Source organism: Schistocerca piceifrons, chromosome 1 (assembly GCF_021461385.2).
Source record: "Schistocerca piceifrons isolate TAMUIC-IGC-003096 chromosome 1, iqSchPice1.1, whole genome shotgun sequence".
Lineage (NCBI taxonomy): Eukaryota > Metazoa > Arthropoda > Insecta > Orthoptera > Acrididae > Schistocerca > Schistocerca piceifrons.
Genome location: NC_060138.1, coordinates 492,829,480 through 492,857,477, shown reverse-complemented (window position 1 = coordinate 492,857,477; position 27,998 = coordinate 492,829,480). Strand labels below are relative to the sequence as shown.

Here is a 27,998-nt window from a genome sequence, read left to right as displayed (position 1 = left end):
GTGAAAATTTGTACCGACCGGAACTCGAACCCGGGTTTCCTGCTTATCGCGAGCAGTCGCCTTACTACTTGGCTATCCGTTCACGACCCACGGCCAAACCCAACCTTCCACATGTCGTCAGCCACGCGTCTGCGACCTGTACTCGTACATCAATTATTTATATTCCCGTACAGGTCAGACGCTGTACTTGTAAGTCGCTTGCCCGGTATCGGTAGATAAACACGATATTGCAGTGCCTGCCTTACTCTGATTACGATAAGTTCCTTTGGACATGCATGCGTGTAATCAGAATAACACAGGCACTGCAGTATCATAATTATCTGACGATACCGACCAAGCGACTTCAAAGTACAACGTCTCACCTGTACGAAAATATACATAGTGGATGTACGAGTACAGACACATGCTTGCCGACATATGGAAGCTTGGATCTGGTGTCATCTCGTGAACGGATAGACAAGTAGTAGGGCGACCGCTGGCGATAAGCGGGAGATCCTGGTTCGAATCTTGGTTCGGCACAAATTTTCAGTGTCGTCATTCCATTCTATAGCGGATGGTTGTCCTTATTCGCAATTGCAAATGCATTTAATGTATTTCACAACGGCTGCAGTCGCCGCAGTGCCTGTTTTTTCAGACATGCACGCGTGTCCAAAGAAAATTTGCGTCGTAATGAGAATAACACAGGCATTGCAATGTCGTATTAAACGATTTCGGCTTACGTTGTACTGAGTGGAAAGTCTTACTTACCATCACGCTCTTTATGTAAGAGTCTGTGAGATAAGTTAAACGGCAAGTAGACTTTTCTGGACTAATGCCGTCCTACACATCTTCTTACCATGTGCTAATGTTTTCATAATGAGATTAGCCACAAACCTGGTATCAAAGTCGGTAAGCATATAGTAAACGAAGTGAAGTAATTCTGCTGCTTCGAAAACAAAATAATGCGTCCCAGACAAAGTGAGGAAGATGTCAAACGGAGACTAGCTTTAACAGGGTACTACTAAAAAAAAAGGCCTGAATTTAAAAAAGAAATTTCTTAGAATGTACGTACGGAACAGACTATTTTACGAAACTGAATAATGGACTGACTGAAATTCAGAAAAAGAGAGAATAACAACTTTTGGGGAGTGGTGTTACAGAAGGTTGCTGAAGATTAAGTGTATTGAGAAGGTAAGAAATGAGGAGGTTCTTGGCCGAATCGGCGAGGAAGGGAACAACTGGAGAACGTTAACTGGAAGAATGTACAAGATGACAGCGGGTGTTAGGAATTCCCCCCTCCCCTTTCAAACTTTCAAAGAAAGAAAGACTTTTATCGGACTGTCTAATACATCGAACATCTTCCGATAGTATGGTTTAAGCAATTTAATCTTTCTCCTGCTCAAAAATTCTCCCCTCTGTTGTATCTTTCGAAGGAAGAAAGTAAACACCGACATCCGTAGACACTGTGCAGCTCAGCTGGGGAAGGACTCTGCTGTGGCTTTTTCCAAGAAACAATTATAGCAATTGCTTTACTCGTTTAAGGAAGCTGGCGGAATGCCTAAATACAGATTCGAACCAAGTTTCTCATGTGCATTAACCTTGTTGCTTCCATTGTCAAATTCACGCCTTTGTGGATACCCCAAAGACTTGTACTCTCTTTCGGTAGGAATTTTCTAAAGTTTCTGCTGTGTCCTCCAGAACATACAGGAAGCTTAAATAGATGATCGCCGAACCGCGTACGACTCAGGCGCAACTTAGTTACGGTTAAGCTCCACTAGAAGGCGCACTTAACAAGCACTGTGTAATGCTTCCGTCTAGTGTCACACAAATAGTTCCCAAGTGGGCATCCATCCGAGAAATGTGGATATAAGCACACAAACGACTCCACCCAGCAGCTACATCGCACAACAAAAGTAAAGCATCACCTTTTAGAAACCTTGTCATTGAAATTTGAGTAAAAGATGACTACATCTTTCCTCTGTAACGGTGCAAAGGCGTGGAGCCCTGTGACGTCACACTCGGGTTCGACGACGTTCCAGACAGTGAGGTGTCGGCACATGCGGAAAAAAGGCCACAACCCAAAAATTCACGTGAGGTGTAAGGCGCGTTAATTACGTCACATTGGCACCAAATTTCACCACTACTGTGCCCAACGTTACCGTGCGAAGGTCGACATACTCCCTCTTGCCCGCATTTCATCCACTCTTTTGGCGCCTTTGCGGTGGAAGGCATAACCGCGACACCCAGCGCTGAAATGACGCGGTTTTGCTTATGGGTAGCCACCACTCTGAATCGACATGGTGACATAAACGACGTCAATGAGACCACTCCTTCCTTTGGGACGTTCACTCCCGCAAATTTAACGGCGAAAAAAGACAATGGGACGACTTTCTTGGAAAACATTCGGCACTGCTGCCACTCCCTGGTCGTGCCAACCCTACTCTGACATCGTGAGGATGTACACTACTCAACGTGATCTGACACCTTTGGAGTGTAGTGCGGCAGCAGTTTTTGCTCTGGTGTACAGGGGGGAACTGCTAGAGACCGTTCAAAGTCATTCGACGAAATTTGAACGCTATCCGACGCAGCACAGGATGCTTACGGTTTTTCAGTCCTCCTATTTGCGTCCTCCTGTGGCGTGATCACGGGGGATATGCAACATTAACACGTGCGCGAATAAAATGACTAACGGTCCATCTAAGAATCCCCAGTTCAGCAATGCCCTTGGTCTCATCTTCGTTGGGCACATTAAAAATACACCCGACAGACTTCGACACAAATTCGCCCTTGTGGCTACTGTAGCGCTTAATGGCAGACAAAACCCACCTAAAGCGCTAGAGCGAGGTTTCTGACAGGCACGTTTTTAACGTGCTCAGCAAAGGTGCGTGGGCCGTAGCGAGAGACCCTTTGCGGTTTATTTCAAGCAAATGTTGATATTCAGTCCCTCATGATCATGCGACAGGGCTGAAAAAGCATAAACACCCTTTGCTGCTTCGCGTCGAGTTCATATTTCGGCGAATGCTTTTGAATGGTTCGTAGTGGTTCCACGGTGTGTACCAGAGCAAAAATCGCGGTCGCATTCCACTCCACAGTGATCAGGTAACGTTCAGCGGTGTTGCAGGCCCACGATGTCTTTAGAGAAGGGTTGAGGCGTCCTTGTCAAAGGTTGTTAAGAACGTCGTACTGTTACATATCGCACTACGAACTGCCGTCCTCGACAGCGATACGTGTGGGAATCGACGCCCCCACGAGAAGTGGTTTCATTGACATCTTTTATGCTATCCCCTGAGGCCTTTTCGAATCGATTCCAACCGGCGGTGTGTCTGAAATATTTTCCTTGGCATGATTCCAACGCTGAGTGTCACGGTTTAGACGTCCATCATAAAGGCGACAAAATAAGGAGTGAGAGGACGGTAAAAGGGATGTGACGACCTTTCCATCGTCTTAAACGTCCTCGGTAGCGTTGGGCAGAATTTTGGTGAAATTTGGTGCCAATGTGATATAGTTAACCCACCTTACTCCTCACGTAAACTTCTGAACTGACAGCCTTTATTTCGCATGTGCCGACACCTTGCTGTTTGAAGCATCGTTGAGCCCGAAGGTGGCGTCGCAGTCGCCACGCTTTTGCGCAGTTACAGAGGAAAGGTTGTAGGCTTCTTCCAGCCAAATTTCAAATTTACAATTGCAGGATTTCGATAAAGTAATTCCTTAACTGTGTTGGAGCACTGTAGTTAGACAGTACTTCAGCAGAGTTCCTCAGCGAGTGTCTCAGAATTCAGCTGCAGTCGCCGCCAAGAAGAGCCAAACTTGACATTACAGAAGGCATGTTAGTCGTCTTTCACTGAATTTAGGACTAGAGGTAGATTATCGCAAGTTAAGATTGATCTATATTACAACGCACCATCTTCACACTCCAGTTAACTGTTGTAAAAAGTTTATTAACAAACCATTGTAAATTTTTGCTAATCTGTGTTGCCATCTATTTTTGCTACAGCTGTTGCATAACTCTGCTTGGTCCTTTGACCAAGAGCAAATTTTCCGAAGAACGAATCCCATCTTAATCTTAGCTAAATAACTATATACATACAAAATTGTGAGGTGTAGCACAAAGCCAACAGCTCTTGCTATTTGGTGGATCATGTAACTGTTTCCAAAGCGAAAGTAATCACAGAAATGCCTTTACATGTGGCAAATAAGTAATACTTTGTGAGGGACTAGCGATTTAGCGTAGCGGTAAGTGCCATGCTGTGGGTCACGCGTAATCGAAACAACGATACGACAGCCTTACATTATACCTTAGTGAGAGACTAATGGGATGAATACCGTCCTTTATGCACCAATAGCAATCAAGTGAAGGGAAATGGAACACCATATTGGGACAGTCGATCAGCAACTGCTTACTACCGAGAACGTCATTCGACGATCGACAGCACACCCATGCCATTAACGGTCAAGTGTTTGATGCTTTTTCAGGCAGAAATCTATCGCGTACATTAAAGGACTGAGTGATAAACAATAAAAGACATAAGAATTTAAAAATAAATTATGGTCATTTAGTCGACTAGAGAACGTGTTTCATATGCGTATGTTGCCGTCTGCCAGACTGGGTACCTTAAGTAAGAAACATGTAGGAGCCTCTTCCAAATCGTAAGCACGGGTTTAACAAAAACCACTCTTGTGAACACGGCTGCAGAGCTGTACACACGATATCTTGCAAATACAATAAACTTACGATTATATGCGGCAACTGGGGACTTGAAAACCGTGTATAATCTAATATCACTTATCTAATGTTTATAGTAAATTTTCTTCAATCATTGTAGTATCTGTGAAAATACAGTACTTAGAAAGAATATAGTAGACTCCAATTTCACGTTAAATTACACTACGTTGAAACACAGTAATCTTGAATTGGTTTTTGTCTCAGTGAGGTAGCTTGTCGTCTCCATATCGCACTACCAATTTTACGCATCACCAACGTGTCAGGAAGGAGAGCATCTTCTTGTTGTTCCAGGTAGTCCAGCAGCCCCTCGGTCCATTCAAGTGCTGAGTGAGACAAGACTGATTACTGTTTCTGGAATTGGCGGAATGTTGTCATCTTCATCACTGCCATTCTCCTCCTCGGATTTCCCTTGTACCATTGTGGCTCAGCATCTCACGACCTGCCTTTGTGCGGACGACGTCAAACCGATCTGAAATATTTTCTTTTTCAACAGCTTCACACTCTGGAGTAATTTTCAGAAGAGCAACTAACGTTACTAATGAGCAGTCCTCTTCGTCATCGAAACTACTGATTTCATCAATTTTAGAATTAATATTTCTCCATGATTTGGTTATGGTTGACTGTTTTATCTTACTCCGATACTTAATAAGTTGCGGTTAGCACAGTTCATTGTATTCAGAATGTTTGAAGATTGCTGCCCTGATCAATAAGTTTTTGTGGCAGATTTCTTCTATAAATTTTCTTCACGGCACCAATGGTACCCTGTTCCATTTGCTGGATTAAGCCTGTCTCATTATGGGATAAAAGTTTTACAAATATCAACCTGTCAACCGTTTTTAGAATGTTTTCGTTCGGCCGCGACGGTACAATGTCCAGTAACAATACAGCTCTTGCAGGTAAACCTCACAGCATTAAGTGTTGTCGCGCTTGTTGCGCGAAGCAATTGCGGAACCATGTTTGAAATATTGTGCGGTCCATCCTGGCCCCTTTCTGGTGAAAGTAATGGGCAGGTATACTGTACATTTGTTGTCTTTTGAAAAAGCGCTGTCTTTTAGCTTTTTCTGTTACACCAAGCTTAACTATGTGTGATTCTATTCCATTAGCAGAACACAACCCAGTTATCCTTTCCTTGCTTGGTTTATGACAAGGCGCACTACGCTCTGTCTCGAAAGCTAAAGTCTTTGTTGGCAGACACCTCCAAAACATCCCGCTTTCGTCCGCATTGTATATTTGCTCTAGCTCTAAATTTTCTCTTGCAGTGAACTTCTGGAAATCATTATAAAATTCAAAAGTAGCCTTACTATGCTGACTTAACTTTTCTCCTTGGGTGGCAAGATTCCGGATACTATGACGCAGTTCAAATCTCGTTAACCAGCCAGAAGATGCACTGAAATCTCCTTCAGTCCCCAAGGTTTCTTAAAAGAACTGGGCCTGTTTGGCGCGTATTGGGCCAGATACTTGTGCGCCCTCTGCTCTTTTCTGTGGAAACCACTACACATGGCTTTATCCAGTTCTGCATATGCAGACATTTTTACAGTTTTCCGCTTTGAGAGACCTTTTAGATGAGTCAGAACTGCTAGCAAATTTAATTTTTTGTCTTCGTTTTTTCTGACTATCATAGTTCGCAGTTTCACGCACGTTGTAAATAAATGCCTGATCTCGTGTAGCAGTGTTGTCTTCGTCTGGCATTTGTGTATTATTTCCATTTTCTGCTGTATCGTTAACACAGTGCGTTTTCGTTTTACACACAATGTTCGATACTAACAGAAAGCAATGACTATCTTCCGCAACCGTTACAGTTCAGTGCTTACAGTGTTTGAACAGCATGTTGTTTAGTGCACTCAGGTTGTAACGTAAAATTGTCGGTCACCCGTGACCACTTCCGAGTTACAAAAGCGGGAGAAATAGGCCGCGGATGATCAGAGTTTGCTGTAGGTGATTCTAAGAAATTTTACTCATAGAACCCAGTACATTATGCTGGACGGCGAATGTTAAGCGGAAACTAAAGTAACGCTGTGTGTTTCCCAAAGAAGCGGTTAAGACCAACGTCTTGATTATAAATAAACCATTCATCATTAGCCGCACGTTCTGAGGCGTCTTGTCACGGTCCACGCGGCTCCCCCGTCGGAGGTTCGACTCCTCCCTCGGGCACGGTTGTATGTGTTTCCTTAGCGTAAGTTAGTTTAAGTTAAAGTAGGGCGCAAGCTTAGGGACCGATGACCTCAGAAGTTTGGTGCCATAAGACCTTAAAACAAATTTCCAATTCCATTTATCACATACAATTGGACCAGCAGCATACCACATTGTTCGCTGAGAATGCTGTCGTTAAAGACGCTGTCGTTAAAAAGAAAGTACCTTTGCTATCGTAAATAAATTCGGAACGACTTGGACAGTGTTTTTGTTTCTTCCTAACATATTTCAACTCTTTTTAACTGTGGATAAATTCAAGATATTGAAATATCAAAGAGAAAGAACGCTATGGTTTTCGATTACAAGGACACTGAGAAACTTGTGAATCCTAACACTTCCTTTAAATTTGTACGGGTAATACTAGGAAACGATTCGAAATTGGAGGAGCACTTAAGGGTAAGGGGTATAGAGTAATTTATTGGGGAAGTAAGATGAAGTACTGCGGTCTGGCGTCAGACGGGCCACACGCGCCCGACGGCCAATGGCACCACGGGATGCGGTATGGAGGAGCACGTGGTTCGCACACCTCTCTCCCGACCGTTGGGACAGATAAATTCAAAGTAGGATGCTTGTTGCCGACGACTAGGTAACCATACAGGATAGCGAAGATAAATTATATGTAGCGGTACATACATTAAACAATATAAACCTAAATTATCAACAACAAAAATAGAAAAAATGGTTCAAATGGCTCTGAGCACTATGGGACTTAACATCTGAGGTCATCAGTCCCCTAGAACTTAGAACTACTTAAACCTAACTAACCCAAGGACATCACACACATCCATGCCCGAGGCAGGATTCAAACCTACGACCGTAGCAGTCGCGCGGTTCCAGACTGTAGCGCCTAGAACCGCTCTTCCACCCCAGCCGGCAAAAATAGAAACACTGACGTTTTCTAGGAAAATACCTCATAAGAATAACAAAATAGTCATGAGTAACACATTAATAGGTGTCCCATTTCTGGTACCGAGGATGCGACAGAACTTTTGATGAAGAGAAAGACATAAATAAGAAAACTGAAACTGACACACACACACACACACACACACACACACACACATACACACACAGCGGGCCTACCACAACCAATAGAGTAACGCCATTTTATAAACGTCTCTATGGCAATGCCTCAGTGTTGTCACAGGTCTGTAGACGGCTATTGTTTCCTCCTGCAGCCGTCAGCACTTTGCGGTTGAAAACTGGCAACACTGCTGCTATGTGCTGTCAGGGTGTTTCTTACACCATCTCCACCATAACATATATAGCAGAGGATTTAGTAATGGAAGCGTGTGACGAATAGTTCGCATCCCTACTGTTATCTGATGCATGCGCCCCACGGTTTTCATTTTAAAGCTTATAAATATTTTCATAGCTTTTCAAAATTCACAATCACAAATTTTCAGAATTATTTGCATGGGGCTAGGAATTTGTTTGGCGTTAAGAGAAAGTATTTTATAGCTTGTAGTTCAATTTAAAAACGTGGTACATTAAAAACCGGTTTTTATTTAAATAATTAGTTTCATTGATTATTTATTTTGGCCACCTATGCTTGGATTTATTAGCTTATATAATGCTGGACAGTACACAACTAAAAAACAAGTGACCAAAAATCATGCTTTCCCACGTGGCCATGCTTCACAGAGCATCCAGAGTGATGTCAACAGCAATCACAAATTTCTTGTTGCCTGTTCTTCATACTTATTTTCGCAGCACTATTTTCACGTACAGGCGATTATAGTTAAAATCTAATGAAAAGTACGATTGGAATGTGGCGTTGCACTGTAACGTAGTTGTAGCTGTACACGTAAAAGTGAAACATGAAACAGCCATCACTGAACTGGTACTTACTGATGCGCTTCCTGGCCTGCAGGTACGCCTGGTTGACGGCGTCGTATGTGATGCACGTCTGTTGACCGTTGTAGCCGCTGGAACAGAGGGAGCAACCAGTCAGCCGAGATATATAGTTACAGGTAATATAAATTATCGTACATTTAAAAAAAAAGTATATGCTAACACTGAAGTCTTTTTGTTGCAGTGGCTTTGATACGTTCGACATGTGTTCATCGTATGTGGCTCAGATTGTTTTCAGCCTGAGAGATGAATATAACAAATAAATAATATATCGAAAACTCACAATACTTGAAAAAAATGCAAAGAGGTAAACATACACAATAGCATGTTTTGAGATTTATTCTGAATGCCGCAGCTTCAGTCCACAATTAAATGAAGTACACTAATCCTGCTGTAAACTAAATCATGATGGGAGAAGCAAGCAAACAATATACAACTAATTGGTCACATGAACTAAGGTGTGCACCATAATGATTATAACCGGTGATGGATAGCTGGTGCATAGCGTACTGTAGAGACTGTGGACAGTAATTTCCAGTATGACACATCTGTAAATTCCGTCCTAGTTCAGTACTACATTACACTTGTAAGTGTTTATGCAGCCTAACTATTGTTGTCGTAACGCCTGGTTTCATGCCTACAATTCGTAAGTCCGGCCAATTACCCTCTGATTCTAAAATCGCATGACGTAGGCAATTACGCTGACTGAAAATCATATATCTGTATTTAAAGAGTTATACTTTAAAACCAAAAGATAAAATAAAAAATTGAAGACTAAGAACTAAGTGCTCGGATTGATTTTGCCAATACTTTTCAAGCTATATATCGAAGAAGCAATGTGGAAATTAAAAGAAAAGGGCCAGGAGTGGGCTTAAAATTCAGAGTGAAAGTGTATCAGCGATAACATGCGCAGAGGACACGGCTATTCTCGGTGAAAACGAGGAAGAATTACGGGACATATTGAACACAGTGAACAGTTTAATGCGTGCAGAATATGGGCCGACAGTAAACGGAAGACAGACGAAAGAACTTTCGAACAGCAGAAATGAGATTAGGGATATTGGTGATCATGATCAAGAGAAGGAAGTCTGCTAGCTTGGAAGAAAAATAACAAATGACAGACGAAGCAAGGAGGACTTAAAGGCACACTAGCACAAGGAAAGAGGGCATTCCCGGCCAAAAGAATCTGACTAGCGTCAAACATTGTCCTGACGTTGTGAAAAGAGTTGTGCGTTGAAGGTATGTGCATTTTTTTCTTAAATGAAGCGCCAACAATGAATAGATACCGTCTATTTTTTCATTCTTCTTACAAATTGTACTAAATGGAAATTAAAACCATATAGGCAGCGGCTGGTCATAGTTTTTACGAATCAAATATACAGGTAATTTGACTTTCTGTTTTTTGTCTTTTAATGATACTTTAATGTTGCGTAGCGCGCACTCCAGCTGTGGGCAGCGCAGCCTAGATTCAGTTTAAACGCGCCGATAACGCTACAAATCGAACAGAGAAGTAAAGCAGACATTAAGATGGGGAATGCAATACAAACGTAAGTAAATGAATTTTTTGCTGACATCAATGAAGGAGGGGCGCTCATTCAGCAATGCAAAACATTTCTCTGTGAAAGCAGATTTTTCAACGTAATATCCCTCAATGCGACGGCCTTACGCCACCTTACTGGGAAGGCCTGTATGTCCGCATGGTACCATTCGCGTGATCCGGGCTGTAGGGTGGATGGGGAAGAACAATCGAACGAAGTTTTGTGAGCTCCTGTCCCGTGCGCAGACTTATGTGAGGTCTTGTATTGTGATGGAGAAGGAGAAGTTCCTTCACATTTAAGTGGCAATGAACACGCTTAAGTCGTTTCTTCAGTTTCCTGAAGGCAGCACACAACACTTCAGAGTTGATTTTTGCACCATGAAGGAGGACATCAAATAGAATAATCCCTTCAGAGTTCCAGAAGACCATCGCAGTGAATTCACCGGCTGAGGGTGCGGCTTTGAACTTTTGCTTCGGAGAAGAGGTGGTCTGGCGCCACTCCACTGACTGTCATTTACTTTCCAGATCGAAGTGATGAAACCATGCTTGATCGTCTTTGACATCGTTAGAAAAAAAAGTCACGGTCATCCTCGTAACGCAGAAGCGTGGAATTCCACACAGATGGGCCCTCGTTACTCTTCATGGTCTTCTGTTAGGTGGGAAGGAACCCAGCTGAGACACACCTTTGAGTGTCAGCACAACCAACAGAGACGTGCAGCTGTGCAGCTAGGTCTCTCATTGTGTATATATGACGGTAGTATCTGTTCCCGAAAGAACACATACCGTGGATGACCATGCAGCTTTGCTAGAAATGAAATGATAATTAAATAGACACCCTAGCTGCAAACAGACGTTGATACACTTCACTGGCTACATGTTGAAAATGTGTGCCCCGACCGGGACTCGAACCCGAGATCTCCTGCTTACATGGCAGACGCTCTATCCATCTGAACCACCGAGGGCACAGAGGATAGTGCGTCTGCAGGGACTTATCCCTTGCACGCTCCCCGTGAGATCCACATTCCCAACATGTCCAAACCACTACTACCGTCATATATAGTTAAAATATGGCTTCCTGGCCATTGACCTTCTTGTGTGAACGCACACGCTATGCCCGAACTCGTACGGGACTTGGTAGATTAATCTGCCACGAGTAATGAGTATGATGGGCAAACATCTATTAGGCGCACTACGAATGTAGTGGTGTGGACATGTTGGGAATGTGGATCTCACGGGGAGCGTGCAAGGGATAAGTCCCTGCAGACGCACTATCCTCTGTGCCCTCGGTGGCTCAGATCGATAGAGCGTCTGCCACGTAAGCAGGAGATCCCGGGTTCGAGTCCCGGTCGGGGCACACATTTTCAACATGTCCCCAGTGAAGTGTATCGACGCCTGTTTGCAGCTAGGGTGTCTATTTAATTATCATTTCATCTCTCATTGTGATCTGTTCATCACCTAGAATGTGTCCGCGTTGCATTACATATTGAACGACTCCCTCGTACCATCCTTCACCTGTCCGGGCTCGTATCCCTTCACTAATGGCCTCGCCGTCAATGTAGGGACGTTAAGATCCTGTGCCTCTATATCTATATCTACATTTCGCAGTGGCTGGTACCATTATTACCCCCCCCCCCCCCCTCCTCTCCACACTTTTCCCTATTCCAATCGCTAATGGAATGGAGAAACACGTATACGCGAGACGTATGTGTGAGGAAGTAATGTGTTACCCAACTTTTCTTGGAACATTCGCTCTCGGAATTCCAACAGGAAATTCCGTATACATAACGACCCTCTTATAGCATCTTCTACTGTAATTTGTAGATCATCTCCGTAAAGATCCCGCTCTTACTAAGCGATTCTGTAATGAAACCTGCCGTTGTTCGTTGGATATTCGCTAACTCTTCTTTTAATCCAGCGTCAAAAGGGTCAAATACTGATGAGTAATACTCAAGAATCGGTATAACAAGTGTGTTGTTGATCACTTCTCTAATGGATGGGTTACATTTCCCTAAGCTTGTTTCAATGAATCTCAGCCTGGCATCTGATTTTTCTACTAGTCATTTTATTGGTCGTCCCACTTCAGGTCGGCCCGGATGGTTACCCTTAGACATTTTACGTTGATTACTATTTCCAGTGATTTGTCTTCAATAGCTTAGTCAAAAGGTACTGGATTTCCTCACTTTTTATGCATAATACGTTACATTTATTTATGTTCAGGGCCAGTCCATTAGATCAATAACGTATGCTGCCAACAGTAACGGCACTACCACACTATATTCAAGTATTCCTGAATATTCATTACATTTGTAGATTGTGTCCCGTGGAGCTACACCTGGGAGATAATTCTGAGTAGAGGAAGAATGTGTTCTATGAATGCCCAGGGAATTTCCTAAAACCTTTTCTTTGTTTTACTACTGACTAAGTGACTAGAAATATTTTAAAATTCAGTAAAACGCTCTCGATAGCAATAGATGTTTCGATCTATAATTAAGACATACAGGTCGTAAGTAATGCAATACAATAGTGATACACATTCAGAGGGATTCCTGTACAAAGGGATGTTAGTACGGCCAAAAAACATAAAATGAAAGCTACGATAATAAGGAAGTACCATGTTACACCCGCGATTGCGGTTGGTGGCGGTGGGCGGAGCAGTATTAAAAACAGCCCGGCAAAGTCAGCTGAAGAATAAACCATTACTCGAGAATATATATTGTGAGCTCCGCCCATTACATCACTGACAACCAGTCATATACTTCTTAAGTGATATATGCTATATAGACTGGTGAAGAATTACATGCTTAAAGTTTCACAACAAATCCTATCATAATTAATTTAAAATAAAGGAACGAAATTAAAAACATAATTTGATCGTTCCTGTGTGTAGACTGCCCTCCTTGGGCATTTGCATGAACTTGTTGAAAGTAGTAGTAGGGGAGTTGACTGTATTTGGTTACCGTAGCAATGACTTGTCGGTATCGATAGTTACGCTCCAGCAGATATTGTTGTTACGGTCTGGTGTGATGCAGATCTCCAACCTAGTTGTCCTGTGCAGATCTCTTCATCTCTGCACCCGTCTGTATCTGCTTACTTTACTCAAGCCTTGGTCTCCCTTATGATTTTCGTCCACCCCCTCCCCTAAGCTTCCTTTCCTTACCAAATTGACCATATCTTGATACCTCAGAATATGTCTTGTCATCCGACCTCCTGTTTCATTCAAGCTGTTCCACAAATTTCTTTTATTCGCAGATTCGATTCAGTATTTCTTCATTAGTTATTCAATCTGCCGATCTAATCTTCAGCAATATCCTGTAGCATCATATTTCAAAAGGTTCTGTTCTCTTTGTGCTATTTATCGTCCACGTTTCACTTCTGCACAAGGCTGCAATCGAGAAAAATAGCATCAGAAAGGACTACCTAACATTTAAGACTATTTTCGATGTTAAGAAACTTCTCATTTTTAGTAATGCTTTTCCTGCCACTGTTACTCTGCATTTTATATCGTCTCTTCTTCAGTTTTCGTCACTTAAATTGCTGCCCAAAAATCGAAACTCATCAACTACTTTGAGTTCCTCAATTCATAATCTAATTCTATTAGCATGTATCTGATTACATTCCGTTACCCTTGATTCACTTTTTTTGATATTCATGTTGTAACCTCTTTTCAAGACACTATTCATTACTTTCAACTGCTCACCCAAATGTGTTCCCATCTTTGACTGCTTTACAGTGTCACAGTAAACTTCAAAATTTCTATTTCCTCTCCCTGAACTTCGATTTTCTCTCCAAATTTCTCTTTGATTTCTTTTACTGCTTGCTTGTTATACCTGTTAAATAACATAGAGAGCCGCTACAACCCTCTCTCACTTCCTTTTCAACTACAGCTTCCCTTTCACATTGACTCTATCTGGAGTCTGATTTCTGTACAAGTTGTAGGTTCGGTGGACAACTGATTATGAAATTGAATTTACCGGCACCGGAAGGGTAACCACAGGAGTTACTTTTTCCCTAACTATTTCACTTTTATCTCGGGAACCTTGTCGCTGTGATAAACTGTTTGCCAAAGGTGACGAAATATGCTCGACAGCCAAATTGGAAATTAGTGGTAAGTTCCTGTGGGACCAAACTGCTGAGGTCATCGTCTCTAGTCTTACACACTACTTAATCTAACTTAAACTAACTTACGCTGAGGACAACGCATACACCCATGCCCGAGGGAGGACTCGAACCTCCGACGGGGGAGCCACGCGAACCGTGGCAAGACGCCTCTGACCGCGCGGCGTAGCCGCTTTCAGCAGCCAAAGGAATACAGAAGAAATTAGCTCGTGGCGTGCGCTTTAGTACGCGCGGCCGAAATGTTGGCCAGAGATTAAGTATCGCCCAGGTGAGGGCCGGTTTCCACGCTAAGAGCCAGAGGTCGACCGCAGAGACACCCCGTAGCCCCGAAACCCGTTCCACATAGCGCCACGGCCTGAACCCGAGCCCGAACCTGGACCGCTAAACAGTCGCGGCGCGCTGTCCTGCTTTCTGGCTGCACCCTCACTCTGTCACGTAACAACGTGCACGTGTGGCGGTACCTGCGTGTGTGTGAGATTCTCACTTCTACATAAATCTCCGATTTTGTTAAGGTAACGGTATTGCAAGTTGGTAATTTGTAAGTGCTCCTGTACTATCATTAAGCGCTTACGAAGAGAAAGCTTTATCTTTTCTTTATGGATTATAAAACCTATACGCTACCCATGTTCCACGTGCGGGTTTCCACAAAGTCTTTCGCGATTTTTTTTTTACATCATTTCGATGTGATATCGCAGTGATACGTGAATGTAGTCCTCCTCCACCGGTGTCAAACAGAATAAAATTTTTCTTGGTGAAATTCCTGGTGGTACTGTAAGATAAGAACTGACATTTCCGCCAACTTCCATGTGCTTGTGTTTGGGCGTGGAAACAGCACTCGACTAATACTACTAGACTACTTGACGCCAATTTTTAACCAATCATGGGCGGTGTATATTTCCGTTGGTGAACGAGAAAGAGCTTATTCATCCAGCAGTTTATTTTTATTTTCAGCGCTGGAACGTACAAGGACGAAAGCGTTCAACGTCCCATTAACGACCGGGTCATTATATATGCAGCACAAGCTCGAATTGCTCTACCAACTTGCCCGCGATAGGCGAAGGTCCCGTGTTCGAGTCTCGGTCCGGCACACAGTTTTAATCTGCCAGGAAGTTTCATATCAGCGCACACTTCACTGCAGAGTGAAAATCTCATTCTGGATAAATAGTTTAGTCAAGAAGAGAATAGAAGTTTTCGAAATGTGGTGCTACAGAAGAATGCTGAAGATTAGATGGGTAGATCACATAACTAATGAGGACGTACTGAACAGAATTGGGGAGAAGAGGAATTTTTGGCACAACTTGGCTAGAAGAAGGGATCGGTTGGTAGGACACGTTCTGACGCATCAAAGGATCATCAATTTAGTATTGGAGTGAAGCGCGGGCGGGAAAAATCGTAGAGGGAGACCAAGAGATGAGTACACCAAGCAGATTCAGAAGGATGTAGGCTGCAGTAGTTACTCGGAGATGAAGAAGCTTGCATATGATAGTGTAGCATGGAGAGCTGCATCAGACCAGTCTCTGGACTGAAGACCACAACAACAACAACAAGGCTGGTGGCTGTGCACTATCTTCGTGCTCTCTGTGACGCTGTTTTTCGACAAGATAATGCAAGACCACACGTTGTCTATGCTGTCCTGTCCTACCTAGGTATAGAGTGTGTTCGACGGTTGCCCTGAGCAGCACGTTTTCCAGTATCTAACTCCGTAAGACTAGCACGGCAGCACTCTCCAGTCAATAAGATTGATGAAATCTTGCATAGAGTTGAAACAGCATGGAATGACGCACCTGTCTGTAGGTTTGAGCGGATACCTATCTGCGTAAGAGCTCTCGATGGTGCTACAGATGGCAGCTCTGCGTGCTAAATTTTGCTTCTAAATTACCTAAAATTAAATCTTGTATTCCTCCTACACAACACAATAAGTAAAATTTCGTTAATTGCTAACTTTTAATGGCCACCAGTGTATTCTATAACTAATTCGTAACTCTGCGACCAGCCCCACGTGACCACGCAATATCCATCCTGTGCCATTTGGCGTCATTCGGATGCGGTATGGAGGAGCATCGGCTCATCGCATAGCTCTTGGTCGTCGTTGAGTAGCTAGCCCCTTGAGCCACTACTTCCTCAACTGGCATCCACGAAGCTGATTGTGTCCCTTTCCAGTCCTCCTATCAACGAAAAATCCCTGTCCTTTCTGGGATTTGAACCCAGATAATCCATATGGCAGTGAGACGAGCTGACCACTCAGCTATGGAGGTGGACCAATGTATTCTGTGGTTTCCCTAAATATTTTCTAGCGAAGGGAAGGACGATTCCTTTACACTACTCCACGGCCGGCTCCCAGCTTAACCAACTAAGCCGGTACCAAGTGACAAATGATACTGACATCAGCGAGAAATTAACAACTAAAATCTCGCTCTTCCATCGTTCTTTCCTTTCAAGACTGTCTCCCATTAGGCAACACAGTTTATGTTTTAGGAGTTAGCACATATGTCACTTAGTCATCCTGATTACACTTTCTCTTCTGTGGCCACTGGAGTACACATTAATTTGCTCCCTGATTGCGTGCGGCATGTCAGTGACCGGTCTGAAAGCCCTAAGCAGAACACGGAGCAGGATGTGGCGAGTGGACCGTCCGTACTGCTTTCTGAATTGTTATCTACATCTGGAAACGAGTTTGAGAGCGTGCGATGCCAACAGCTTACCTAGAACATCTGCGCTTATGTTGGGTGTGCTGCATAAGATACAGACAACTCTAGAAATTTTGGTACGTAAATTATGCGGTTACAAAGGGTAATAAAAAGATTTGAGATAATCTAAAATATCTGACTTAGTGTATATTCTTCTAAAGAGCAAAAGAACTGTGTTGTTTCAGTAATATGCCTGAGACTGTGGTGGAATCGAACGTCGTCCAACGTCTTCTCTCCTGTGCATTCTAGTTCTACAATATTGCAAGAGCTTCAGTGGGGTTTGGAAGGTTTGGTGAGAAGCATGGTCGGTCCTGGCCATCCTCTGGTTACACAATCGACAGCGCATTGCGTGAAAAACACAAAAATTCGGGTAAGAGTCCCGGTCAGGCACAGTTTTAACTTGCCTCAAACGCTCATTCGTTGTCACATTCGACTGATTATTCGTCACAAACATTTCTTTGTGCTATATGCCCATGCTTTGTGTGATACATACGTGCTGCTAAAAGTTTTTGAAGGATTGTTGGGAGAGTTTGATGTGGATGAGAAAACAGGAAATGTAATTCGACAAACAGTAATAAACACAAAATCTAAATTTTTTGGCAGACTTGTCCGAAGCTTTCGAGGCACGAAGAAACTCGAAAACTGTGGCCCCTATCGAAAACGTATCCCAGTACAAAAATTTAAGTACATTAAATTTCGTACAAAAAGGCCCTGTTTACTCTTTCTGTAGTACCGGGTGATCAAAAAGTCAGTATAAATTTGAAAACGTAATAAACCACGGAATAATGTATATAGAGAGGTAAAATTTGACACACATGCTTGGAATGACATGGGGTTTTATTAGAACCACCCCATATTGCTAGACGCGTGAAAGATCTCTTGCACACGTCGTTTGGTGATGATCGTGTGCTCAGCCACCACTTTCGTCATGCTTGGCCTCCCAGGTCCCCAGACCTCAGTCCGTGCGATTATTGGCTTTGGGGTTACCTGAAGTCGCAAGTTAATCGGATCGACCGACATCTCTAGGGATGCTAAAAGACAACATCCGATGCCAATGCCTCACCATAACTCCGAACATGCTTTACAGTGCTGTTCACAACATTATTGCTCGACTACAGCTATTGTTGAGGAATGATTGTGGACATATTGAGCATCTCCTGTAAAGAACATCATCTTTGCTTTGTCTTACTTTGTTATGCTAATTATTGCTATTCTGATCAGATGAAGCGCTACATGTCGGACATTTTTTGAACTTTTGTATTTTTTTGGTTCTAATAACACCCGATGTCATTCCAAGCACGTGTGTCAATTTGTACCTCTCTATCTACATTATTCCGTAATTCATTCAGTTTTCAAATTTATACTGACTTTTTGATCACCCGGTATTAACAACTTCCGCGTAGCGAGAGAGACAATGCGAAAATATCGCGCGGGGTTTATGAAGGGCAGCTATAACATTGCCGGTTGCATAAACCGACAATGTTAGATGCAGTTGAATCATCGTGCACTGAATCATCCTGTTAGGTGGTTATGTGCCTTGAAAATCTCGTATGGTCGTCTTCCATGTCTTCAGATTCAAATCGAAATAGCACAGTCTGGCGTCCCAGATAGAGGCTCGCATGGCAGGTACGTGTGACCGGCGCCCGTTCCAAAATGTGGTGTAGTGGGTGAAAGCAGCACGGAACTGGCGGAGTTCCAGCCAGCGCCGCCTGACGTTTTACTGCTTGCCTTCACCGACCGCTGGCGGGGGAGGCGCGGCGCCGACCCTGGCTGTTGGCACGCACACCTGGAAGCGCCATCCGCAGGCGCGAAAGTGGACGCTACCGCCGTCCCCGCCTACACCGCCCCAACAGCTTTGGCAGCGCCGTCTGCCCTCTATACTTGCTGGCGCCGCGTCTTGTATGACGAGTGCCATTTTCGATGTGATCGAGCTTATTCAACTGGGCTGTGATGACTGGGATCTCCGTGATACATACATTGTAAGTTGCTGTTTAACGAATTTCGGATTTTCAAGCTCTCATCCTCCCGTAATGTACAGGATATTCTCTAATATCGTATGCATACAAAAAAATTAGATTTCAATCAATCAGGGAGATGAGGTGACTTTTTAAACGTATGTACCGGAATGGGCCGTTTCCTGTTCCCGGCCGAAATACAAGAGCAAATCGAAAAGTCTTTGCCTCTACTTTTGTTTAGCCAAATTACGTCTGTAAACGTGAAGCCACCATATCCATTTCCAGCGTTGGACCTTTCTTGGTTCGTGCCGGCCTCATCTGCCGATAGCTCCCCCGCACGGCGCTGCCGTCACTTGTTAAAGATGGTAGTTGGTAGTTGTACTTCACACGTCCACGGCGTTAGAGTAACGAAGTGTGATTCATTTTCTATGGAGCAAGAGACGAACGCCCATTGAGATCTACAGGGAAGTGCAGCCCACATGTTGAGAAAACAGTCTCGCTTTCAGAACTGTGAGGTGGTGGTATTGTCAGTTAGACACAGGCCGTGAAGTCTTGCATGACAATAAGCTGTTGGGGAGGCCTCGTTCGTCTCTGACTGACGAAACCGTTTCCCGCATGGATGCAATGGTGAAAGCAGATCGGCGTGTTCACATTATGGCTATTTCCCGGGAGCCGGGAATATCGTGTGGGAGTGCTTACGACATCATTCATTGTTCCTTAGGGTACCAGGTGGTTTCATGTCGGGGGGTATCCACGCAGTTGGATGACATCACGAGAGGTAAGCGAATGATGTCTTCACTGGATCATCTAGAACAGTACTCCTCCAAGGAGGGGGAAGGTTTCCAGGACCGCTTTGTTACTGGCCATAAAACATGGATATTGCATTTCACATCGGAATCCAAGCAGCAGAGCATGGCGTGGAAACATCCTGGTTCGCATGCGAAAAAAAAAAAAAAAATAAGTTCAGTGCCATCTGTTGGGAAAGTGATGTTAAATTCCTTCTGGTATAGCAGTGGACTGTTCCTGCTGGACTTCATGCCACAAGACACAACCAACAATGCCGACAGTGACTGTTCCACACTGTCAGGTCTGAGCGCTGCCCTCAAGCAAAGGTGCCGAAGGATTCTCATGTAGACAACGTGATTCCGCTCCACTACCATGCGAGACCACATGTGGCAATCAGAATTGCCGAAATGCTCCGCGTACTTTACTGGGAGATTCTGGACCACCCACCGTACAGTCCACAGCTTGCGCCTAGTGATTTCCACGATTTCGGACCGTTTAAGAAGTTTCTGGCAGGACAGCGATTGACAAGTAACGATGACGCTAAGACAGCAGTCCATAGTCAGCTCGAATTCTACTTCTCACATTTAGTACTGCGATGGGACAAATGCGATAACCGTTGAGGGGACTATGTGGAAAAATAGTGTAAGGTACATAGAACTGGATGTATATTTGTCATTACCTGTATGCACGTTAAAAACAGGTAAAAGGCTTTCTGATTTGGCCTCGTATAACACAACAATGAGTATGCCTGGTATTACTAGATTAAGAGGAATCTTTTGACTCAGCGAACACAAAATCTTTGCTGTGAGTCCTTGAAAACAAGGAATCCATTAAAACTAAGTCAATATACTGAAGAACACGCTATCTGATCAAAAGTATTCGGATATTAGTGGATATTAATATGAGTTGTGTCCACTCTTCACTTTTACCAAGGTCTGAACTCTGCTGGGGACACGTTCAGTGAGATAACTGCATGTTTGTGGAGGAATGGCAGCCCCTTCTTCCTGAAGAACCGAAACCACATAAGGATGTGATGCTGGTCGCTGGAATCCGGAGTGAAGTATTTATTCTAACTTATTCCAGAGATGTTCCATAGCGTTCAGGTCAGACTCTGGGCAGGTCAATCTATTTCAACAAACTATTAACTCAAGTATACTACATTGTGAGAGGGTGCAATGTCATGCTGCAACAATCCTCGTCTCCATACAGTTCCTCTACTGTACGAAGTACCCCATTCCGTAAAAAAATGCTCCTATCCATTCGCATTTTCCTTAAGTGCAATGAGGGGGCCACATCCTAACCACGAGAGAACAATACTGTTACACTACCCCCTCAATAGTGGGTAACGGTCTCCTAGGCATTCGCTGAACCCAAACACTTCTGTGTTGTTGCCACAAGGTACAATGTGATTTATCACGCCTACCCACTCTTTTCCAGTCATTCACTTCCCATTGGCGTCGCATTGAGTACAGAAAAGTGTGGCTTATGAGGAATTTCCCGACCGTCGTACCGCACTCTTTTGAACTACCTGCGCACATGATTGCGCTAGCTGGACTATTTTAGCACTTTGTAACGTGATTTTCTTCCGCTAACTTCATGCCACGTTTTACAACCACCCTCCGCAATGCTCGACGGTTCCCGTGTGTCAATACATGAGGTCTGTCTGGTCTTGATTTACCCACGGATGTCCTATCGCGTTACCACTTCACAGGTACATCACCAGAAGTCGGCATGGGCAACTTTAGAATGGTTGCAATGTCATCCGGTCCCAGATGGAATTTTTTTGCTCAGGTGACATACACTACTGGCCATAAAAATTGATACAGCACGAAGATGACGTGCTACAGACGCGGAATTTAACCGACGGGAAGACGATGCTGTGATATGCAAATGATTAGCTTTTCAGAGAATTCACACAAGGCTGGCGCCGGTGGCGACACCTACAACGTGCTGACATGAGGATAGCGTCCAACCGATTTCTCACACTCAAACAGCAGTTGATCGGCGTTGCCTGGTGAAATGTTGTTGTGATGCCTCGTGTAAGGAGGAGAAATGCGTACCATCACGTTTCGCCTATCGCGATTACGGTTTATCGTATCGCGACATTGCTGCTCGTGTTGGTCGAGATCCAATGACTGTTAGCACAATATGGAACCGGTGGGTTCAGGAGGGTAACACGGAACGCCGTGCTGGATCCCAACGGCCCGTTTGCAGCAGCATGGACTATCAGCTCGGAGACCATGGCTGCGGTTACCTTGACGCTGCATCACAGACAGGAGCGCCTGCGATGGTGTACTCAACGACGAACCTGGGTGCACGAATGGCAAAACGTCATTTTTTCGGATGAATCCAGGTTCAGTTTACAACATCATGATGGTTGCATCCGTGTTTGGCGACATTGCGGTGAACGCACATTGGAAGCGTGCATTCGTCATCGCCATACTGGCGTATCGCCCGGCGCGATGGTATGGGGTGCCATTGGTTACACGTCTCGCTCACCTCTTGTTCGCATTGACGGCACTTTGAACAGTGGACGCTACATTTCAGATGTGTACCGCCCGTGGCTCTACCCTCATTCGTCCCTGCGAAACCCTACATTTCATCAGGATAATGCATGACCGCATGTTGCAGGTCTTGTACGGGCCTTTCTGGATACAGAAAATGTTCCACTGCTGCCCTGGCCAGCACATTCTCCAGATCTCTCACCAATTGAAAACGTCTGGTCAATGGTGGCCGAGCAACTGGCTCGTCACAATGCGCCAGTCACTACTCTTGATGAACTGTGGTATCGTGTTGAAGCTGGATGGGCAGCTGTACCTGTACATGCCATCCAAGCTCTGTTTGACTCAATGCCCAGGCGTATCAAGGCCGTAATTACGGCCAGAGGTGGTTGTTCTGGGTACTGATTTCTCAAGATCTATCCACCGAAATTGCGTGAAAATGTAATCACATGTCAGTTCTAGTATAATATATTTGTCAAATGAATATCCGTTCATCATCTGCATTTCTTCTTGGTGTAGCAATTTTAATGGCCAGTTGTGTAGTATCAAATCTTCAAGAAGAACAATGTGAGTGACAGTAAACGCCAAAAGCGGCAAATTTCAAACTAGAAACAGCAGAATGCGTGGTGCCAGTGGCAGAGCCATCTCTACTCACAAGGAGCCGCGCAGGGCGTTGAGGGCGTAGTCGAAGGCGCTGGTGCGCCCCGGCCCGTCCAGCAGCACGGCGCACTCCTCCCCCAGGAACTGCGCATGCGCCGCGATACACGTTGCCACCACCGATAGCAGCAGCGCGGTCCAAGGTGGCTGCCTGCAACAACACACAAAAATATCGCTGTTACTGGGCGTTAATATCGATGGAGTTATCGATGTCCGATATAATTGAATGTGTCAGCACTAAATATCAATATCGATGGTTAATCGAATAAAAATGTCGTTGTTTCGGAAGGTCGGTGCCGAATATTTAGGTTTAGAATTCAGATTATAATTCAAGATTGCACGTGTTATTTAAAATTGTGAGGAATCAGTTTTATGAATTAATAAAAAAATTAAGGGAAACCATATTAAATGATACATTATAATCTAATTTTCTGAGCAGAAACCATTTCAACAGCTTTTGAAAATAGTTTTTCTGCTGGAACTGAACCCCCTTCAGCTGATAATTATTTCCTAGTTACCTGATACAGACTGAAACTAAATTGCGATATTTCCCTCCAGAAGGTGACCGGATTACTTTCTAACTCTCTAGGGGGGTCCATCTGTAAATGGACTGATAATTCTAGATAAATGTTTAGATGTCTAGAGTTACCTTTTTTGTTTTTTACCTTCCACCTTTCGAGAATTATATCTGAAACTTTTCTACGTACCTTACTTTCGAGAGAGAGAGGGTTAACCAAAACACACTGAAAACAGTTAAAATTCTTTAAGAACTTCAACGGAAAAAGTGTAGGTACCTTTCTCATGCTGTAAATATTCCAATATTAAAAAGAAAGGCGAATTGAGTTTTCTCCTTTATGAGATAGATGATGATGATGAAATAATATATTTTCCGATTACATCGCAACAAAATATAGATGTTACCGATGTCTCGGCTTGTAAACATTGATTAAAACTGTGGCGTATCTGATTCTGATATATCGATATTTCATAGTTCGTTGTCCGATATCTCTGCTGCAAACGGTTCACACTGCTGAAAGCCAGTCTGCTCTGCAGAGAACGGTTCTAAACACTAGGCTTTCTGACTTCACTATGAAAAGATAATTTAGTTTATGAACCATCTTTGTAGGGATTCTCTTCAGGCCGACTAATCCGTCGCTGAAGAGGAAAACTGCAAAGAGGTTAGAAACTGTAGCTTTCAATTGTTCTTTTTAGTTTCAAAATTTGCCACTCAATGCCCAAAAGAGATTTATTCGCACGGGCACTAGCCATGCAAGCTTACACAGTTATAATAATAAAACACATCTGTCCTTTCAAAAAATTTTCAGCAGTTTGAAATGTTCTAAGGTATTCAGTTGGTAGGCGTCATCTGTTCGAGAACATTTCAAAATCATCAAATCTCAGGAAAACCTAAAACACATTTTATCCTTTTTCTGGGGTCAACAACGCTCATTGTGGAGTAATGCTATCATAGGTTTACAAATGGGAAGCTGCAGCACAAAAAATGTGTGCAGTGCGTGCAGCATTGATGATCAGAAATAGGTGAACAGTATAGTACTATCTTTTTACATATTTTGAGTAACTTCTTTGCAAGTATGTATACACAAAACACTATTGTACCCCAAGGATAAATCGGTTGATGTTGTGTTGCGTGGCTTTGTATTCGAGAGGACAAAGGTTCTAATCCTCATACTGATATCCTGATTTAAGCTTTCTATGGTTTTCCTGAATCACTTCAGACAAATGGCAGTCTAGATCTTACTATCAGCCTATGACCAACTTCACGTCCCGTCCCTGTCATACTGGAGTTGTAAATGCCTGTATTATAACAATTATTTTCTGTCCTTAAACTGAAGTACAGCGACATGACCAACGTCCTTGTAAAACTGCTACTGCTGCTGCTGCTGCTGCTACAACGGTTTGTTTATTGTCTGTAGACGTGCCCCCTTGTGCAATTATGTAAGTCTAATAAGACGTTGAATTTATAAGCTCTACGTAATTCATGGTGATTCAGCTGCGCCATCTGTGGTTTTATGGAACCTGCAATGCCATCAAAAAAAGTGCAGTTTTCACATTTTCTTACTTGCTATACACAGACCTATAGAAAAAATGAACAGGAGGTCTTTATAGGAAATATAATGCAATTAAATTTTATAGTGAGATAGTTCTCGAATTTATCATGAAAAATGTACAAACGTGACCTCCAAACGCATTTTTCTTGAATAAATCGAAAACTGTAGCCTCCAGGGAAAACGTATCGCAGCAAAACATTTAACTACATTAAATTTCCTACAAAAGGGCTCTGTTCACTTTTTCTGTAGGATTAACAGATTTAGAGTCGTGAGCGAGAGACTATGAAAATCTCGCATGTAGTTTTCGAAGTTGCATAGAAACTATTGGTAGGGGCAGCTGAATCTCCTGTATACGTTCCAGCATACGTCTGGAATGCCTGAGTATTTTAAACAATCGCAGTAGACTTTTGGTTTATCAAAATTGTTAACATACCCAGGGCTGTGTCGGACTTGGAAAGAATGACCCATATTAGTGATGATCCCACATCTCTCGTGGGCTGATGGTGGCTGTCCCAATTATGCATTATAGATTCATTTTCATTCGTAATTTTAAATTTCGCGCGCGTCTGTGTGTGTGTGTGTGTGTGTGTGTGTGTGTGTGTGTGTGTATTAATCTAGTTTTAAACAAAATCTAGATATACGATACCAAAACTTGCAAGTAAATATTATGCGACTGGCAATGTAAAATCGAAGAGTGTAGGACAGTCATATAATCAAAACTAGTGTCAGACAAGTTTCGTGTGAAACGTGCTAAATATCTTACCCGAAAATTACATCGAATAGATAGGTGACCAACTCGGGAGAGTGTCGTCTTAGACGCCCTAGAAACAAGCACACCTGAAGTTTCTGAATCAGTTAACACAGAGGAGGGCTTCGGTAATCACAAGGCTGTGATAGTATCAATGGCTACGTGTTATGAGGAATGTTAAGAAAGACTAAAGTCCCGTCGACATCGAGATCATTAGGCAAATGGCTCTGAGCACTATGGGGCTTAACATCGGAGGTCGCCAGTCTCCTAGAACTTAGAACTACTTAAACCTAACTATCTTAAGAACATCACACATTTATGCCAGAGGCAGAATTCGAACCTGCGACCGTAGCAGTGGCGCGGTTCCGGACTGAAGCGCCTAGAACCGCTCGGCCACCCCGGCCGGCCTACGACAGTGGTAAAAAGCGTTTGGAGCTAGAAACAAACATTGTGTTTTGGCAGATCGCAATCCCCCATTCATAATTACTTTCTGAAAGCGTGCTTGCAGATATAAACTTCCTTGACGATCATGACGTGAAGGAAGACGTGGATGATGTGAGAACGTTAAAACAGGGATATGTTTGAGATGAGTTTAAAACGTAGTGGATTGATGACGTACGACGCAGAAAGAAAAGGCTAGGAAAGTAGTGATTGAAAATTGGTTATCAGAAGATGATAAAGGTTAGTGGCACATGTACTGAAGCGTACAGCAGTTAACTAGTCACTGGAAGCAACGTAAACCAGAAAAATTCCGTGTTAGAAAAACTGCAAAAGTTGGAATACGAAAAACAGGACTGTAAAGGAAGATATGGATGTTGGTATCAAAATTGTAGTGACGTCATAAAGCGGCGGCATGATAAATGAGGACATCAGATTTCTAGTGGCGAGAGTAGATGGGAAGGAATCACAGAAGACACAATGATCTCGTGCAGAAACTGAACGTGATGCGTTTAAGCTTCGTCTAAACTCGCTCTTCAATAAATTTACGAATCTTTCACGAGATTGCACTACTTATTCTCAGTAATGACTTTTGTTGTTTATTACATTCACGTGTTTAAAGGAACACCTTCATCCAGTAATTTAAGACCAGATGGAGAAGTAGTATTTATGTGGGGTGTAAGTCCCAGTTTCTATCGCAGGTAATTGTGAGTTCGAATTCAATATGAATTTTAAGCAGGCTTCCGAAAGAGCTGAAAACGGTGCGTGACAAACCGAATATTCTCCTTATAGAGTTGAAGGTATACCTTAAGTCTAACTAACAGTGATTGTTGTTATTAAAGTCACCTAAACTTAATATGATCCAGTAAATTTGTTTCTGTAGTGTTAACTCGAGATTGTTCTCTCGTTCAGCTATCTTGATTCTGACTTTCCCAAATCAGCCTAGGCGAATCTTGGAATAATGAATAGTAATAGGCCATTGTCACTATAGTACACAATTCCAGCTCGTTTTACTAATTTAAATTCCAATCTTATACAGTCTGTTATTGCTTAATTCCAGGATGCCTAGATTATTTGCATGATTTGTATCGAAACTGGAACGCATAAGTATGTAGGCCATTTGTATATGAGTCATATGCCGACATTTTAGGAGAGAAATGAATATTATTAGGTGGGTTTTGTCATCGGTCTTGTTACAAGTGAACACAAATTTAACAACAAAGTGAACATTTTTGTTTACTCTGCTACAAATACTACAAGAATTATATATTCATCTATTGAATAAACTGATTTGTCCACAAGAAGTTATTTGAGTTTAGAATTAAAATTTGTATTGCTATCTGTCAGATTTTTTACAGTCATAGGGGAAATGATTTAAGATCCTTGTGTCTCCGTATTAAATGTTTTTCTCAGACACTGATCAATGAAAGCCTTAATTATGAGTGATCAGTGTTTTCTTCTATCTTGTAACTGCAGACGGAACTGTTTCTTTCGAACTGCTGTGAAATATTTACAAGGAATTTCATTAGCGAATATTATTTTCAGTTCGGGATAATATGAAAGTGATGAATTACCACATAAAACTGAATCACAAGACATTAATGAGTGTATTATAGTGATATTAAAACGATGATTTATTTGTTACCAAAAACTAGCAACTATTTGAGGATCAAGATGTGTTGAATTTAGCAGTTTGAGGTTTTAATAACTTATTTCTTCTATTATTCTACTCCGTTCACGGATTCCTCTTCATGTACT

The 27,998-nt window shown here is 43.0% G+C and overlaps 1 protein-coding gene and 1 non-coding gene across 2 annotated transcripts in view; one reads left to right on the top strand and one right to left on the bottom strand.

Moving 5' to 3' along the window:
* The window catches only part of LOC124795817 (peroxidase-like), a 285,537-nt gene that overhangs the window by 135,267 nt on the left and 122,272 nt on the right, over window positions 1–27,998 (bottom strand). The window contains exons 2-3 of the mRNA XM_047259901.1: window positions 22,984–23,136; window positions 8,744–8,820 (exon numbers count right to left, since the gene is read on the bottom strand). Of these exons, the coding sequence (XP_047115857.1) occupies window positions 8,744–8,820; window positions 22,984–23,136 (230 nt within the window). The remainder of the gene's footprint in view (window positions 1–8,743; window positions 8,821–22,983; window positions 23,137–27,998) is intronic.
* Window positions 11,563–11,637, top strand: Trnat-cgu. The gene has a single exon. It is a non-coding gene; the product is annotated as a tRNA-Thr (tRNA).